The 14,620-nt window shown below is 38.5% G+C and overlaps 1 protein-coding gene across 1 annotated transcript; it reads right to left on the minus strand.

Annotated features, from left to right (window-relative positions):
- Positions 1-684: 684 nt before the first annotated feature.
- LOC126496018 (probable ribonuclease ZC3H12C) lies at positions 685-6,886 on the minus strand. Its single transcript, XM_050133603.1, has 2 exons — positions 6,174-6,886; positions 685-1,450 (listed from the first exon to the last, which is right to left on the minus strand). The coding sequence occupies exons 1-2, from the start codon at positions 6,195-6,197 to the stop codon at positions 695-697; spliced, it is 780 nt and encodes a 259-aa protein (XP_049989560.1). The 5' UTR covers positions 6,198-6,886; the 3' UTR covers positions 685-694.
- Between the last annotated feature and the right edge of the window lie 7,734 nt (positions 6,887-14,620).

Consider the following 14,620-nt stretch of genomic DNA (forward strand, 5'->3'; position numbering starts at 1 on the left):
AAGGAAGGAAGGAAGGAAGGAAGGAAGGAAGGAAGGAAGGAAGGAAGGAAGGAAGGAAGGAAGGAAGGAAGGAAGGAAGGAAGGAAGGAAAATGAAGCTCTAAGGTCTTGAGGATCTTCTTTTTGTGTCTTTTTATCCTCAAACGCAGGGAATATTGTGAGCACTTACCTAGAGTGACTGAATTTAGATTCACTCTAAACTTTAGGGCATCAAATTCACTTGAATGAAATGTTTTCCCCTCATTTTCCCCTCAGTTCCTAGAGAATCATGTTTGAATTACGTTTCTTGAATTGAGCACAGAGCTGAAGAATGCACCTTTGCGTTGTTATCAGACCAATAGAACAGACCTTTATCTTCCAGAAGAACTGAGTTTTCCTAAGTTATTTTCATAAAAAATAGGCTATTTGGCTAAGATTCTCAGAACTGATGAATGCCATCATACTTGAGTTCTTTTGAAACTCATCAACACTAAGCTGGTAACACACACTAATTTTTAAGTCATAGCAATTTAGCCAGAGGAAGAAAGACAAAACCAGAAATATCTAAAAATGAGTATTTCTAAAAGCTAATGTTGAGAGATGTTTAGTAATATTGATTTTAACGACTATGAACAGCCAAAGAACTGGAAATAACTTCCAAAGATTTAGTAATATCTTCAATTAATCCTTTTTTAAAAAACAAAAACCAAAACAACTCACCTCATTGCCACATTGCTGCCATCAATAACCACTGGTCTCAGATTTTCGCCATCATCTGTTACAATCTCTTGCATCGGAGACTCAGACCTCTGAGATTCCAGAGACGATGCTTCCCTCATGACACTGTTTATAGTACTAACTGTCTGATCCGCTTCACTTTTATTTCCAAGTTTGACAAGTTCTCCCAATATGTCATTGATTAAAGCATCAGTACCAAGTTTGTTCAGCACAAGTTGGACCTGCTCTTCAGAATAACCTAACTTCAGTGCAAACTCCAGTTTTGTTTGGTATTCTCGAACTACGTCAGGGGGTTTCTTTACTTCCTTGGATGGAGTCTGGGACCCATCTGGTTTAAAGTCTTGCAAAATGTCACTGTGTTTGAGTAAGTGGGGCTCTAAACAGGGAGACCGACATAACTGTCTGTGAGCCTTGGTTAATAAGCATGGCTCTACTGAAAGGCTACTCAGCTGTCCTGACTCATGATCAGAATTTGTGCTTTCTTCAGAGTCACCGGAGCCCACGTTCTCTTCAGACACTTCTTTTTCTTCCTTCCCTGAATTGGCTGTATCCATTGTTGGCTTCTCTGCCATAGGCCAAGGCACAGCTGCACTTCTCTGTGGGTCAGTGCTCTCCATATAAAGGTGGCCAAGGTCATGCCCCAGGTGATCCTTCAGGCCCATGAAGCTGTTCCGCACACTTGATTCCACTTTGCTACTTTTCCTGTATTCTTGAATGCACAGCACCCCGTATTCCTAGAGAAAATGTAATATAGTTAATGTACCATATTTATTGTTTGAATGTCTATTTTGTATTTTGTTTGAAGCCTCTCATCACTCATAGCAAACTTGCCAAGAATCCTTTTCATGAGTCCCTCCAAGGCAAAAAAGTAAACTGAGGTTTTTACAAAGGTTATTTATTCTCTCTCTCTCTCTCTCTCTCTCTCTCTCTCTCTCTCTCTCTCTCTCTCTCTCTCTCATGTGTGCAGATGTGTAGGTGTGTAACAAAGAATAAGAGATCATGAATTTGAAAAGGAAGGGGCACATAAAGGAAGCTAAAGGAAGGAGAGGGAGAGAATGATGTAAATCTAGTACTCATATATGAAAATCTTTAAAAAATAAATTAATTTACACACGGAAATGAAGGGGCACATAGTCTAAAATGTCCAGTAAGGAACTGAATAATCACAAAGCTAATTACATCTCTGGCCAAGCATGCTGCTGTATGCATGATACCAGTGACTGGGACACTGAGACATGAAGATGGTGTGTTTGGGATTAGTTCGGGCTACACAGTGAGTTTCAATCCAGTCTGCATTACAGAGAGACCCTGTCTCAAGAAGGAGAAAAAAAAAAAAGGCTGATTTCCTTCCATTTTGAGATAAATATAATTTTTCATTAATAATTATGACTTCATGAATACTGAGAACTGTAACAGAAGATACTTTAAGTATTATGATCCTTTATTAGGTGGCAGAGACATTGTAGTATATTTCATTTAAGAAAATTTTTTCTATATACATTTATTGAGAACAGTGGAATAAATATTGTACATAAACTCTGATGCAAACAAGTATACTGTCACGTCAGTGTCTTGGTTTTTATGTAAAACATATTTTTGTATTGCATTAGATTAGTTAACAACACACCTGCATTTTGTTAAGAGCTTGCCTTTTTTCCATTTTCCCTGCTTAAAATGTTTCTGTTGTCATATTACTTTCCTTTAAGACCCATTGGAAATAATTTATTTCTCTACTAGGGACAGGTCAGAAAAGAAAGGTTATGTTCTCTTTATACTTCATTATGAGGACTACATCAACACCAGAAGTTTATTGATTAAGACAACTTTGGTGTTCTACAATTAATTAACAAGTCAGGGGTAGCTAAGCCTAAGGTTGTCATAAAAAACCCCATTTGAATAATCTAATGAAGAAAAATGGAGAAACATTTACTTTTAAACTCAATCTGTTCAACAAAATATATATCAGAAGAAAGCTATTATATAAACATTAAAAGAAAATGCTGATATTCTGAGAAATTTTAAAGTTTATCCAATAAACCCACTACAGGATCAAATATTTGTACACAGTGTATTGAATTTTACTAAGCATGATAAATACCAGAAAATATGCAATCTTAAAAAATACAAAATTTCTGTATTTCCTTGGGGTAGAAGTCCTACACTTTTCTATAGGATTTTTTTTTTTAACCCGGATTTGTTCTTTGCTAGCAACTTGAATACCACTCACTGTTCTACTAATACAACACTCACTAAAGAAACACCCAGCGTTCCTAGATCCTGGATGCCCCACTGATAAAGAGCATCTGCTTCATTATGAAGCTGTGTCCATTTCAACTTTTTTCTATTAATATGGATATGCATGGCCCAATTACTCAGAATTAAGGAAGGGATTTTGAAAGTAAATCTGTACGCCCTGTGATTTATTAACTACAGTAATGTACTAACACCATAATGCAAGTAACAAATCACAACAGCATCCCAATAATGGGATAAAGTTAAAAGAAAAATCTACACCATGGCCATAGTAGAGCTCCTACCAAAAGTATCTTAAACAAGGAAAATCTATTGGAAGCTGGGCTGCCTGGCAACCAGAAGATGGTTGCTAAGCTGCACTTCTTTAACATGCCATCATGAATGCTAGCACAGTGAAAGAATAATTTGGTATGAACAAAAGCCTATAAAAGAGACTGGGACTTAAGTGCGTCTGGTTTACCCTCAGAGAACAATGCAGCTGCCAAACCAATCTGGAAGCTCCGACATCATTGTTCTGTAAACCCTACAATCTGTTCTGACTTCAGGAAGTGCATTTAATGGGAAACATTTTTGATCTCCTCTGAAAAGTTTTGGTTTTGCATAAGTGCTGTTGTGAGATAATTCAAGATAATGACTTGCTGATCAAATTGCTGAGTTGAACTAGGGAATATTATTTTAATATTGAACAGTTTTGTTGTGTTTTTGAGCTAGGAGTCCTATATTGGACATGATGAATACACAGAAAATACACACAGTGAAAATCATTAGAATGAAAATTTCTGATTGAAGGATATATGGCTTTTCTTAATTTCACTTTTCAAAGTGACAAACCCAGACACTGTAAAGTTTTGAAACAGAAAGTCAGACCACTCTAAAACTGCATTTCAATAAATCTATGTAATGTTTGACCGGCGGTCGTTCCTGAATCTGTTCTTCTATGTACTTCGCACATGGCTATAGTGACAGGACAGGGAGATGTGGATGTTTGGTTGCTTTATAATATTAAGTCATTTAATAGTCTTTATAGTAAAATAGTTAACAAACACTAATAATTTCAACTTGAGATAATTCATGGCATTTGTACACACTATTTGAATAATATTTTACATTATTTTTCAATAATATACAATGTTTCTTAATGTTAAAAATAAATGGTCTAAGTTTCAAGTTAACATTTGATATAACCTAATTTGTATTGACTGAAATGGCAAGGATCTGGATTTTAAAGCTTCAGTCTGTAGAACACTTTGATCAAGTTGTGGCTAGTAAAAACTTGGCATGACTTAAGGCATGTAAAAAGTATCTTAAAATTACTCAGTAAAACTTAAACCTTAGCCTAAAGACTTAAAAAGAGATACACACAGCAGTAGAAGTTGCACAGCTTACAAGGAGTGAACATAAAACCTTTTACAGAATAAAGAACACCATGGGATTTACTTCTGTGAAGCCTCTTAACAATGACTAAGTTTTCAAAAGAAAAGACTTAACAGAATTGTTACTTAACATATGTAATGAATAATCTTTTTCTTAATTTCTAAACCCTGAATGGTTTAGACTTTAAGTTTTGCATTATTCAGTCAGACCCAAGCTTATGCAAGTATTCATAAACCTTGACTAAATATCCACTAGTAAGGACGGCTTTCCTCTGTTCGTGCAGACGCAGAGCCGAAGCGTCACACATAAGGTCAACAGTTTGCACTTCCAGAGCTTCTGGAAAACTCTGGGAAGAAACAGAGTCACAACACACAGTGTTTACACACTCTATCCTTCAACACAAAAGGGCTGGACCAAAACACAACAATCTAAATGACTTTTTCAGTTTCAAAAGTCCATAGATTACCTCTAGATATTATATCAGAAACTTGCTTTTTTTCTTGATAAAGACTATCTACTAAAATTAAATAATAGTATTTGTTGAAAAAGAATGAATTATGTTAATTTCATAGATGCTGCTGCTAAAAACTCATTCTTCTGTCAAGAAATAACTGCAGGTCCTAAAGCAGGCTTTAGGACGTAAAGGGCACGGGCCTGAAATTTACCGCATATACCCAATTCCTCTAGTGAAAAAGGACGGAAAATTCTCACGAGATCACTTGGATAACAACTCACCTCAAACCAGGTAAAGCTAGTTTTTAGCATCCTAAAGAGCATTACAGTGATCAGGAATATTAGACTATAAACTTGTCACGTCAAATTATTTATTTGTAAAGTTACAATGCCATGAAAATAGGTTTGGTTGTCATCCAAATGGCTATACTCTAAGAACAATGAAAATAAAATAATGAATATGTAATAAATTCCTACTGCTGTGGTCTTTGCGTATTTAATCACCATTGTATTTGAGCGAGCACTGTTGTCTGCATCTCTCTAGCTAACAAAGGAAGGATGTCCCTTTGAACAGATTGGTTAATGTTCTGGGGCAACAGATGTCTACTGGAACTGCAGGAGACCAGCAACTGGTGGCCTGCCTATCTTCTGAAAACTTTCAATAGACATATGCATATGTTCACACAATAGGGCATGTGGTAGAAACGAAAACCTCTCTTTTAACCCTTTATGTTCTTTCTCTCCCCTACCCCCAAACTGACAGAAGAAAGTCTTTGTCTCCTCCTCACTCCCCCATTACAGAACTCTTTAAAGTAACTAGAATGGCATCTTCAATCTAATATCTGAAATTAACACACGAGAAAATAAATTCTACATGAATAATGAAATCGTTGACAAGGCAACTGAACGCTTAATCATCATCTTTAGAAGCAGCTATTGGAAACATCTATCAGCAGCAGCCCATCTCTGCAAACTAGTCTCTGAACACAATTGAAAATCTACTGAACCTGACCAGCATTTCACAGAAACTAGCCATGGCAGTGATGCCTTAAGAAACACAAGCATGTGACAAGATAAAAATCTAAATTTGTTGTTTAGCATGATATTAGAACTTCCTTATAACTTGTCTAAAGTTCCAAATGAGTGTGCCTAACACCCATGGCACAAGTAATCGTTTGTAAAATCTCCAAACATAAATATATAAAACTCAGCTTCACAGACATATTTTTACAGAAAGAACCAGATTCTCTGGTGTACTGACACTAACACATTTGCATGTTTTCTTTTGTGGTGCTACATAGCCTTCACAGAAACGAAATGATAGCTGTTACAGCAAAGTTTAACTTCCAAAAAGCAGCAAGTAGCACAGATACTTACATTAGCAGGAAAGTACAAAGACATTGGTTTCTGTGGCAGCTTCAGCAGTAACGACACAATTCTAGCTGCAGACTTCCAGGCAGGCAAGAAGAACAATGAGTGGTTGAACAGATGGGACGGCAATGTCTTTGCTTAACCTATTACCGAGTGGAACTACAGCCAATCACAGGCCAGAGAGCTCACAATTAGTCAGTCAGGCAGATGCAAGACAACCTCAGCACCCTGAGTCAGGTTCGTAGGTTTCTAAGATAAGCAAGTTGATGTCATTCTTGGGTCTGCCCCGGGCAGCATGTGTATTAACGAGGGGCGTGCAGCAACAATAGGCCACACAAAGCCGACTAGTAGGCAGCTGCTCTACGAGAGCACTCATTAGGGAGCAGGCTGCCAACAACAAACACCTGGCTCGGCCAGGCCAGCCTTTCCTCCTGTTTTTAATGCACGAAGACAAAGAAACCAATTATATTTTAACGCAGTAAAAGTTGCATGTTTCCAAAAGTTGAGGCTATATGCTAGTCTATTAGTGTTTCGTTTTTCTCTGAGATGAAGACAATGAGGTGCACCGAAGTAGTAATCAACTACTGCAGCAGTCTCCGTTAGTACAGAAGTTACTAGTGAAATGAGCCAGAAGGTTCATCTATTTCTCTGGCAATATTGGAAAATCTACTTTAAAGTATTTGTTAGAAAGGAAGTGGTGGCGTACACCTTTAATCCCAGCACTCGGGAGGCAGAGGCAGGTGGATCTCTGAGTTTGAGGCCAGCCTGGTCTACAAAGTAAATTCCAGGGCAATCAGAGCTACACAGAGAAACCTGTCTTGAAAAAGCAAAACAATAACAACAACAAAATATTTATTAATGTGTTACAAGATAATAAAACTTAGAGAGACTTGGTGAAAACTGCAAAATTAAAGGATTATGCATTTACAAATAGAATTAATTTTAAAAAGTAACTTCTCTAAAAGCAGTAAAAGAAAATCCTAGTTAGTCTCAGTTTGTGAAAACAGGTCCTATAAAGCATACATTTAAACAAAAGTAACTAACTTATATCATCAGGCCAGCCCAGATGATCTACATCAAATAACAATGGAAGATCTCTTATAATAGATACTGGTTAGCCATCTAATTAAATAAAAGCAAGACCTTCCATAACATACTTGCTAAAATGTATTTCATAAAATTTGAAAGTTGTAATACTCAAATTTAAGTTCAGAATATGTCAGCACTAAAATGAAATACTGGGGTGATTGTGAAGGACATCTAAAGTCCACTAAATAAGTGCCCTTGACTTCTACGTTCCACATGACAGCGTTTATAATCCTATGAACTACTCGCTTCTGAGTGCTGCACAGGCTAAATCTTTAGTGAGCTAAGATTATGAAAAGGTTTAATCCAAACGCTAACACCAGGAGGCTTTATGGTATTTCCTTACTGAGAAAAACCTACAGTTACTGTATTACTCATGGATGCAGACTACTACAAGGATGTGTGCCCATGCACTCACACACAAACACACCCTTGTCACTGAAATGCAAATAAAACTTGAGTATGGGCCAAGAACTGCTGACTTATGCAAAGCTCAGACTTAAAAAAAAACAACCCTATAATCTTGAACTCAAAAGATATAAACTGAAGTTCTCAATGTACAACAACTTCCCTTTTCACAGAGTTGTTTTCTTGAACAGCAGTTGTCCATAGTGGGACCATTTGTAAAAACCCAGGGAAAGAAAGTTCTATCTTGGGACTTCTGCCCCTGTCCTTTTTGAGTTCACTCAAACAGAAATCATATTTTTCTCTATTTACAAAGCGAGAGAAAGATCTATTTCATACACTTAAAAACACTCCCCCTGCTCCCTAAAACCTGAAATCTGTTTCCAGAAAGAAAACACAAAGACATTGTAAGGCATCGTGTCTGTGGATGTTTGCCCTCACTAGAACTTAGTATTTTACTGAAGTCTGTTGTTTCATATCCAATCTCTTAGCCTGTGCCTTTTTATAGGTGAATTGAGACCATTAATATTAAGTGATATTAATGACCAGTGGTTATTTACTCCAGTTATTCTTATTGTTATTGGTATTAGAGTTTGTGTGTCTCCCTTCTTTGAGTTGTGCTGGTGAAGGGTTGCTAGATGCCTGAGTTGTTGTAGGCAGTATTGGCAATGTTAGATTCCTTGGGTTGCGATTTTCCTTCTATTACCTTCTGTAGGGCTTGGATTTGTGGCTACGTATTGTTTAAATTTGTTCTTATCCTGGAATGTCTTGTTTTCTCCATTGATAGTGAACGATAGCTTGGCTGGGTATAGTAGTTTGGGTTTGCATCCATGGTCTCTTAGTTTTTGAAGAACCTCTATCCAGGACCTTCTGGCTTTCATGGTTTCCATAGAGAAGTCAGGTGTAAGTCTGATCGGTTTACCTTTATAAGTTACTTGGCCTTTTTCCTTTGCAGCTCTTAATATTCTTTCTTTAACCTGTGTATTGTTGTTGTTTCAAATGTTAGAAAAGTTGTGTGTGTGTGTGTGTGTGTGTATGAGAGAGAGAGAGAGAGAGAGAGAGAGAGAGAGAGAGAGGAGAGACTGTGTGAATGTGGAGATGAGCGAACTTCCTCAACTGGGCTCTCTCCTTTCACACGCAGGTCCCAGTGTCAGACTCCAGGTGTCAGGCTTGGCAAGCTCCTTCACCACTAGGCCATCTCGTCAACCCGTGACAGCATTTTGAACTAAACATAACTGCTAGATTCTCGATGTTGCGTTGATTTCTGGAATGAGAACTATTCTTTTTTGGCCAAGCACTGTAGTGCTAGAGCAGACGCAGCTAAACCTGTGATCTAATTCGTTAGCGCACTGAAAATCCAGACAGGTACCTATCATCTCAGCTCATCGTAAATTACTATGCCAGTACACAGAAGGCGAAGCCCCACCTTGGGGTAAGCATATAAGTATCACAGAAGTGAGGAGAATTAGAATTTACCTCTGCCTCCCTCCATTTCCAGAGCTCTTTTAAAAGGTCAAAAAGGTATCAACTCTGAAAGCAATAAGGCCTAAGTCAGATGAAAATGATAAGCACAGCATAAATCCATGCAAAGTAATTACAGCTATAACCAAAAATACCTCATTTGCAAAGCACTGACTAGAGGACACAGTGAGAACAGTACTTAAGTATTTATATTAAGGTCCTCTTCTTTTGTTGTGAAAGAAAACTACCTAGTACGAATGGACAGACAGTCTCTTTCCCCTTCCTTTTCTCCCCTGCAACCACACGGGATACTTTATAGCCTTCATGCTGATGCTGGAGGAGCAGGCTGCACAAAGAAGAAAAACTACCCCTGGGCGCAGCAGGAAGCCTCAACTACAGCATTGGATTAAGCTTTTTCACAAACAGCAAATAAAGGCAGTGATCTGAAAAAGCCAATCAGATCCTGCTGTGATATTCAGACCCTCTCCCTTGCTAGTATTGGATAGTGTTAAGCACATTAAAACATCTGTAGGTGAAAAGAGCCCAGTCTGGTATTTTTAGTCACACGTCACAAAGCGTGCCTACTCTCCTTCCCACTGGAGAGAAATACAAACAGCTGTACCTCAGGAGCTGTTTGGGTCACTGCAAAGCACGACTGCACATATATGGCAGAAATAAACAAAACAACAAAAGAAAAAGGAGCTACGACGGTTCTTGGTGTTCCCTACAACCTGTCAACAAAGAGGAAGCTGACCTAACATTTGAAACTCAGCCTGTACCTGTTCTGAGACCTGACAGGGAAAGGACGCGCTGGGAGGCTGTTTGGAAGCAAGTCTCTTGGCCAGAGGTGACTCAGTGGACTTTCTTTTTTCTTTTTTTTTTTTGTTTTTGTTTTTGTTTTTGTTTTTCTGTTTTGAGACAGCTGTTCTGTGCAGCTTTGGAGCCTGTCCTGGAACGCACTTTGTAGACCAGGTTGGCCTCAAACTCCTGCCTCTGCCTCCTTAGTGCTGGGATGGAAGGAGTATGCCACCACTGCCCCAGCTTCAAATTGATTTTCTGTTACTTTTCTCTTAGATGTTACTATTCTCTTTAAAACAAGGGCAACAGCACAACAGCAGTATCATGGAAGATTATTATATAAAAATTCCCCAACTGAGCCCCTAAAGTTTTGAGATAAAATTTTTGCCAAAATTTGTTATTATTTCTTAAGGTTTTAAAAAATGAACTAATCAGACAAACATAAAAGATAATTTACATACAGTGTAAGGAGAAGGAACAGATGAACTTGAACTCATAACCATATATGATGAGTCTTTCTATTAGAAAGGAATCAATCTTCCATACAGTGAACTGTTTTTCTGAGTGTTAATCTGAAATGTTGACCCACAACACTGACAATACTGACTATATGAACTAAAAACAAATTACTGTAGATCTGCATGGTATCAGTTAAAGTCACAGGATCAACTGTTCCAAGAGCTGATAAATATCATTTTTATATGCTGATTCTAGGACATTCTGAAAAAACAAATACATTCTCTTAAGTCTAAGTGATTGGCCAAGTAGTATTGTAATTAATATATCTTCTATTAATCATCTAATTCTACATATAATATACATTATAATTCTAATATAAATGACTTTGTATTTTAAAAAGCTCATAATCTGAGAAAAATATTCATATTAGCTAGCTAGCAATATACTAAGAGGTCAAATGTAGTGGCACCTGTCCATAGTCTCAGCACTCAGGAGGTGCAGGTGGGAGAATGCCAAACTGGAGGCCAACTTGACCTACAAACACCTCATGTCTAGTAGCAAAGTAAGAAAACAACAAGAAGTAGACTGATACATTATAATGCAGATGGAAACAGCCCTGCTGGCACACAGTGCGGATTTCAAATTCCAAACGTCTCCTCTGCTCCCACTTTCTTCAGTGAGCGCTGGCATTTCTCACTGCTAAGTTAAACACTGTTGGCGAATAGGGAAGTAAGTTAAAATTATCACCGATACATCTTCCTCTACTGTCATAAAATAACCAGTGCTGTATTAATAACAAAAACATCTTTCTCAATTCAGATCAAGAATGACTTTGTCAGGAAGACACCTAGGGGTTAAGACCTAAGTATTCTAAACCTGAGGGGAGAGCATGCTTTGCCCACCTGGAGGTTATTCATGTCCACATGGAGGACAACATTAAGAAGAGAAAAATAACCAGGAATTCACTAGCTGGAACGTAAGTGATGGAAGCCGCTGAAAAATGGACAGAAGGGGCATGGTGTCTCGAAGGCAGTGCTGCAGCAGTGGAGTTCTCTAGCCAGGTGGGAGTGTGCCACAGCTCAGAGGGGAAAGCAAGGCTGGACATCTGTTACATGTGCATTTTTATTTTATAGACATAAAATGAGCCTGAAATGGAGGTTATTTTTATTTAATGTTATTACTGACCATTTTCTTTCCTATCACCTCATTGGATGAACTCTCGGCCTACTACATATAGTTCTGAGGGAACTGCCAATCACAGCCTGACATACCTCTGGCCACACTAACTGGGAGAGAGGATGAGCTCTTGACCCAAAACTGCACTCCTAAGACTGTCTCAGGAATTTGAATAGCTAGCCCAAAAGAAACCTAACAAGTCAAACTCTGAGTTCTCTCCTCCTCTTTGGCCTTCCAAGAGGCTTACATGTTGAGTTCTTTCTTTGATCCTTGCCTTAGGATCAAAGATCCTATTATGATGAAATACCATAACCAAATCAACTTGGGGAGGAAGGGGTTTATTTGGTTTCCATATTACTGTTCATTATCAAAGGAAGTTAGGACAGGAACTCAAATAGGGCAGGAACCTGGAGGCAGGAGCTAATGCAGCAACCATGGAGGGGTGCTGTTTACTGGCTTGCTGTTTGACTTGCTCATCCTGTTTTCTTATAGAACCCCGGGACCACCAGCCCAGGGATGACCCCACTCACAGTGGGCTGGGTCCTCCCACATCAACCACTAATTAAGAAACTGCTCTAAGAACTTGCCTGAAGCCTGATTTTAGGGAGGCATTTTCGCAAGTGAGATTCCCATCTCTCAGATGACTAGCCTGTATCAAGTTGACATAGCACTAGTCAGCATAAGCCTGTAAGCTTTTTAAATTTATCCTTCTTTACAAGTCTGTTTTTCCTATGGGTAAAGATTAAATTCATATACATACACTAAGCGTTAGTTGCTGACTGTTTTTGTTTTCAAGACTCTACATTTGGGTCTCCTCTGGCTCTATCTTATTTCTCATTTACATATAGGGAAACGTATAGTGAAAGAGACAGCAAAAGCAAAGGTACAGATGTTAAAACATCTGCCTGGAGGGTTCTCTTTACTCATCCTGATCATGTCTGTCATTCAAGGCTCACTCTTCCATAAGCTCTTCTTAGACTAACGCTTAGTGGTTCCCAGCTCCTTTGAAATTCTATAACATGAGTAGTCTATACTTCACTTATTGATGACCAAATGTGCTTCTTGAGAGCAAAATTACTTTTTCTTCAGTTACTCCTGTGTACAAATGTTTTAGCACAAGCACTGTACTGACACCTGAAGATCCTTCAGTAAAAACGCAATCATAAAAAAATAGGTCCTTGCCAATTCGAATACAAAAATGTTACTGTTAAGATTTTATTTCCACGTGACAGAGTAAGCACGCCAAAGTAGGATTTCAGGTGCTGCTATTCCTCAAGAAAGCCCAAGACTCCCAGTGCTGCATACTTCTCTGGATTCATGGGTGAGCAGCCCCCACAGGGTAACACTGGAGTGCAACTGACCTGCTACAAAAGTCTAGCAGGAGGTCTTTTAAAAGCTACAAGAATGTCTGTTATTCTTTTGTGTTAATTAACTCCACATGGCAAACTAATTAAAGCTGCTTAGTGGAATAGGCAGGCTACAAAGAGTAATCATAACTATTTTAAAATTAGAGGAGGGTCCACCATTGATTCTGTCTATAGCACTCAGCACTATCTGAAATGTCAGGCTTCCTCCAGGGTCTTGGGAAGTATCTTTAACAGACAACGGGAGACTGTATTTCCTGCGGGAGGAAATGGTTCGGTATTCTCTAAGTAATTATTTGTAGGAACTTCATATAATAGAGCTACACGAATCACAAGAGTAATTTCTCTCCTTTTTGGAAATTCCTCTCGCTCTATAATTTTTAATAGCAGCTTTCCTCTAAAGCGAGGGTGTCCTCAGTGTCTTGTACGAAGGATACCACACATCCCCTTCTCTTATAGCACAATGTCTATGGAGGGGCAAGGGAGATGACAAGGAACTGGACCTAAGGCGAGGAAACCAGAGTGTTTCTCAAAACTTGACACTGCATTTGCATCAAATAAGGATCCTGAAGATTCTGATTTAGGCAGTCCACATTTTAACATGCTCATAAAGACCGTGGGTCCCCCCAGGTTGTAGGTCACAAACAGATTTGTCTTTTATTCTGACAAGGGAAACTACAAGAGGGTTTTGATAGCTGGGTGCTAGGCCAGTTATGTACCTTATAACCTGGACCTATTTCTTTCTGCCATGTTCCACTGAGCTTTTTCTACTTTTTACCTGGACCATAAGTGAAAACCTGTTGGTTACGACAGACTGGGTCCGCTCTCTGGACGGGTCCTTCAGTGCTCTATCTGTCTCATTTCCAACTTCAAGTTCTGACCACACAGTATGTTCATGCTTCCACATCTGTGGTGGTTGTTTTGACAGTTTTCAGAAAAGCTGTTGAGGACTTGCTGGGGACCCTGCTGCAGCAGCATTTCTGGAAGGAGCCCCCACTCAGTCCACTGAGTCCATTCAAGTTTCCTTTAATTTTCAACAAAGTCCTTTATGGATGGAGTCATATATTTCTTAAGAAACTTAGCTTAGCTTAAAAAAAATTCCTCTGCGTGGAGGTGGCACATACCTTTAATCCCAGCACTCAGTAGGTAGAGGCAGGTGGATCTCTGTGAGTTCCAGGACAGCCAGGACTATTACACAGAGAAACTCTGTCTCAAAAAAAAAAAAAAAAAAAAAAAAAAAAAAAAAAAAAAAAAAAAAAAAAAAAAAAAAAAACCCAAACCAAATGAAACAAACAAACAAAAAAACTTGCTTAAAATACTCTGTTGTTTTGTTTTTCCCAATGTGAATACAGACTTTCTTTCTCTTCTGTTTTCTGACTAGCTGTTGCTGGCGCCTTAGAAAATGCTTGTCAGACATAAAACTTCAGTGAGCTATAACTCAACTTGTTCTTTAGTGTTTCCCTGTGACCCTGGAGTGTTACAGGCATATAGAATCAGAGTGCCTCTTCCCAACCAACTTTCCTACCTGCACCATAACTTTTAACTAGCTATACTGTAATATTAGAGAACTATGTGTGTGCATGCATGTGCATACCCTGATACCCTATAGTATGAATGGCTGGGCTTTTTAAATGCTACATATGATATAAAGATAAGATTACATATATGCACACATTTGGTGGAAGATTATATTTACTAATAACT

The sequence above is a fragment of the Alexandromys fortis genome, unplaced genomic scaffold (genome assembly GCF_014885135.2).
Source record: "Alexandromys fortis isolate MF-2015 unplaced genomic scaffold, M_Fortis_MF-2015_v1.1 scaffold_837, whole genome shotgun sequence".
Lineage (NCBI taxonomy): Eukaryota > Metazoa > Chordata > Mammalia > Rodentia > Cricetidae > Alexandromys > Alexandromys fortis.

Excerpts from the sequence above, each read along its gene's own strand:
- LOC126496018 (XM_050133603.1), bottom strand. The coding sequence starts at position 6,197 with ATGTCTTTGTACTTTCCTGCTAAT. Across the intron at positions 1,451-6,173 it reads CTTTGTACTTTCCTGCTAAT|GAATACGGGGTGCTGTGCAT; the intron begins GTAAGTATCTGT and ends CATTTTCTCTAG.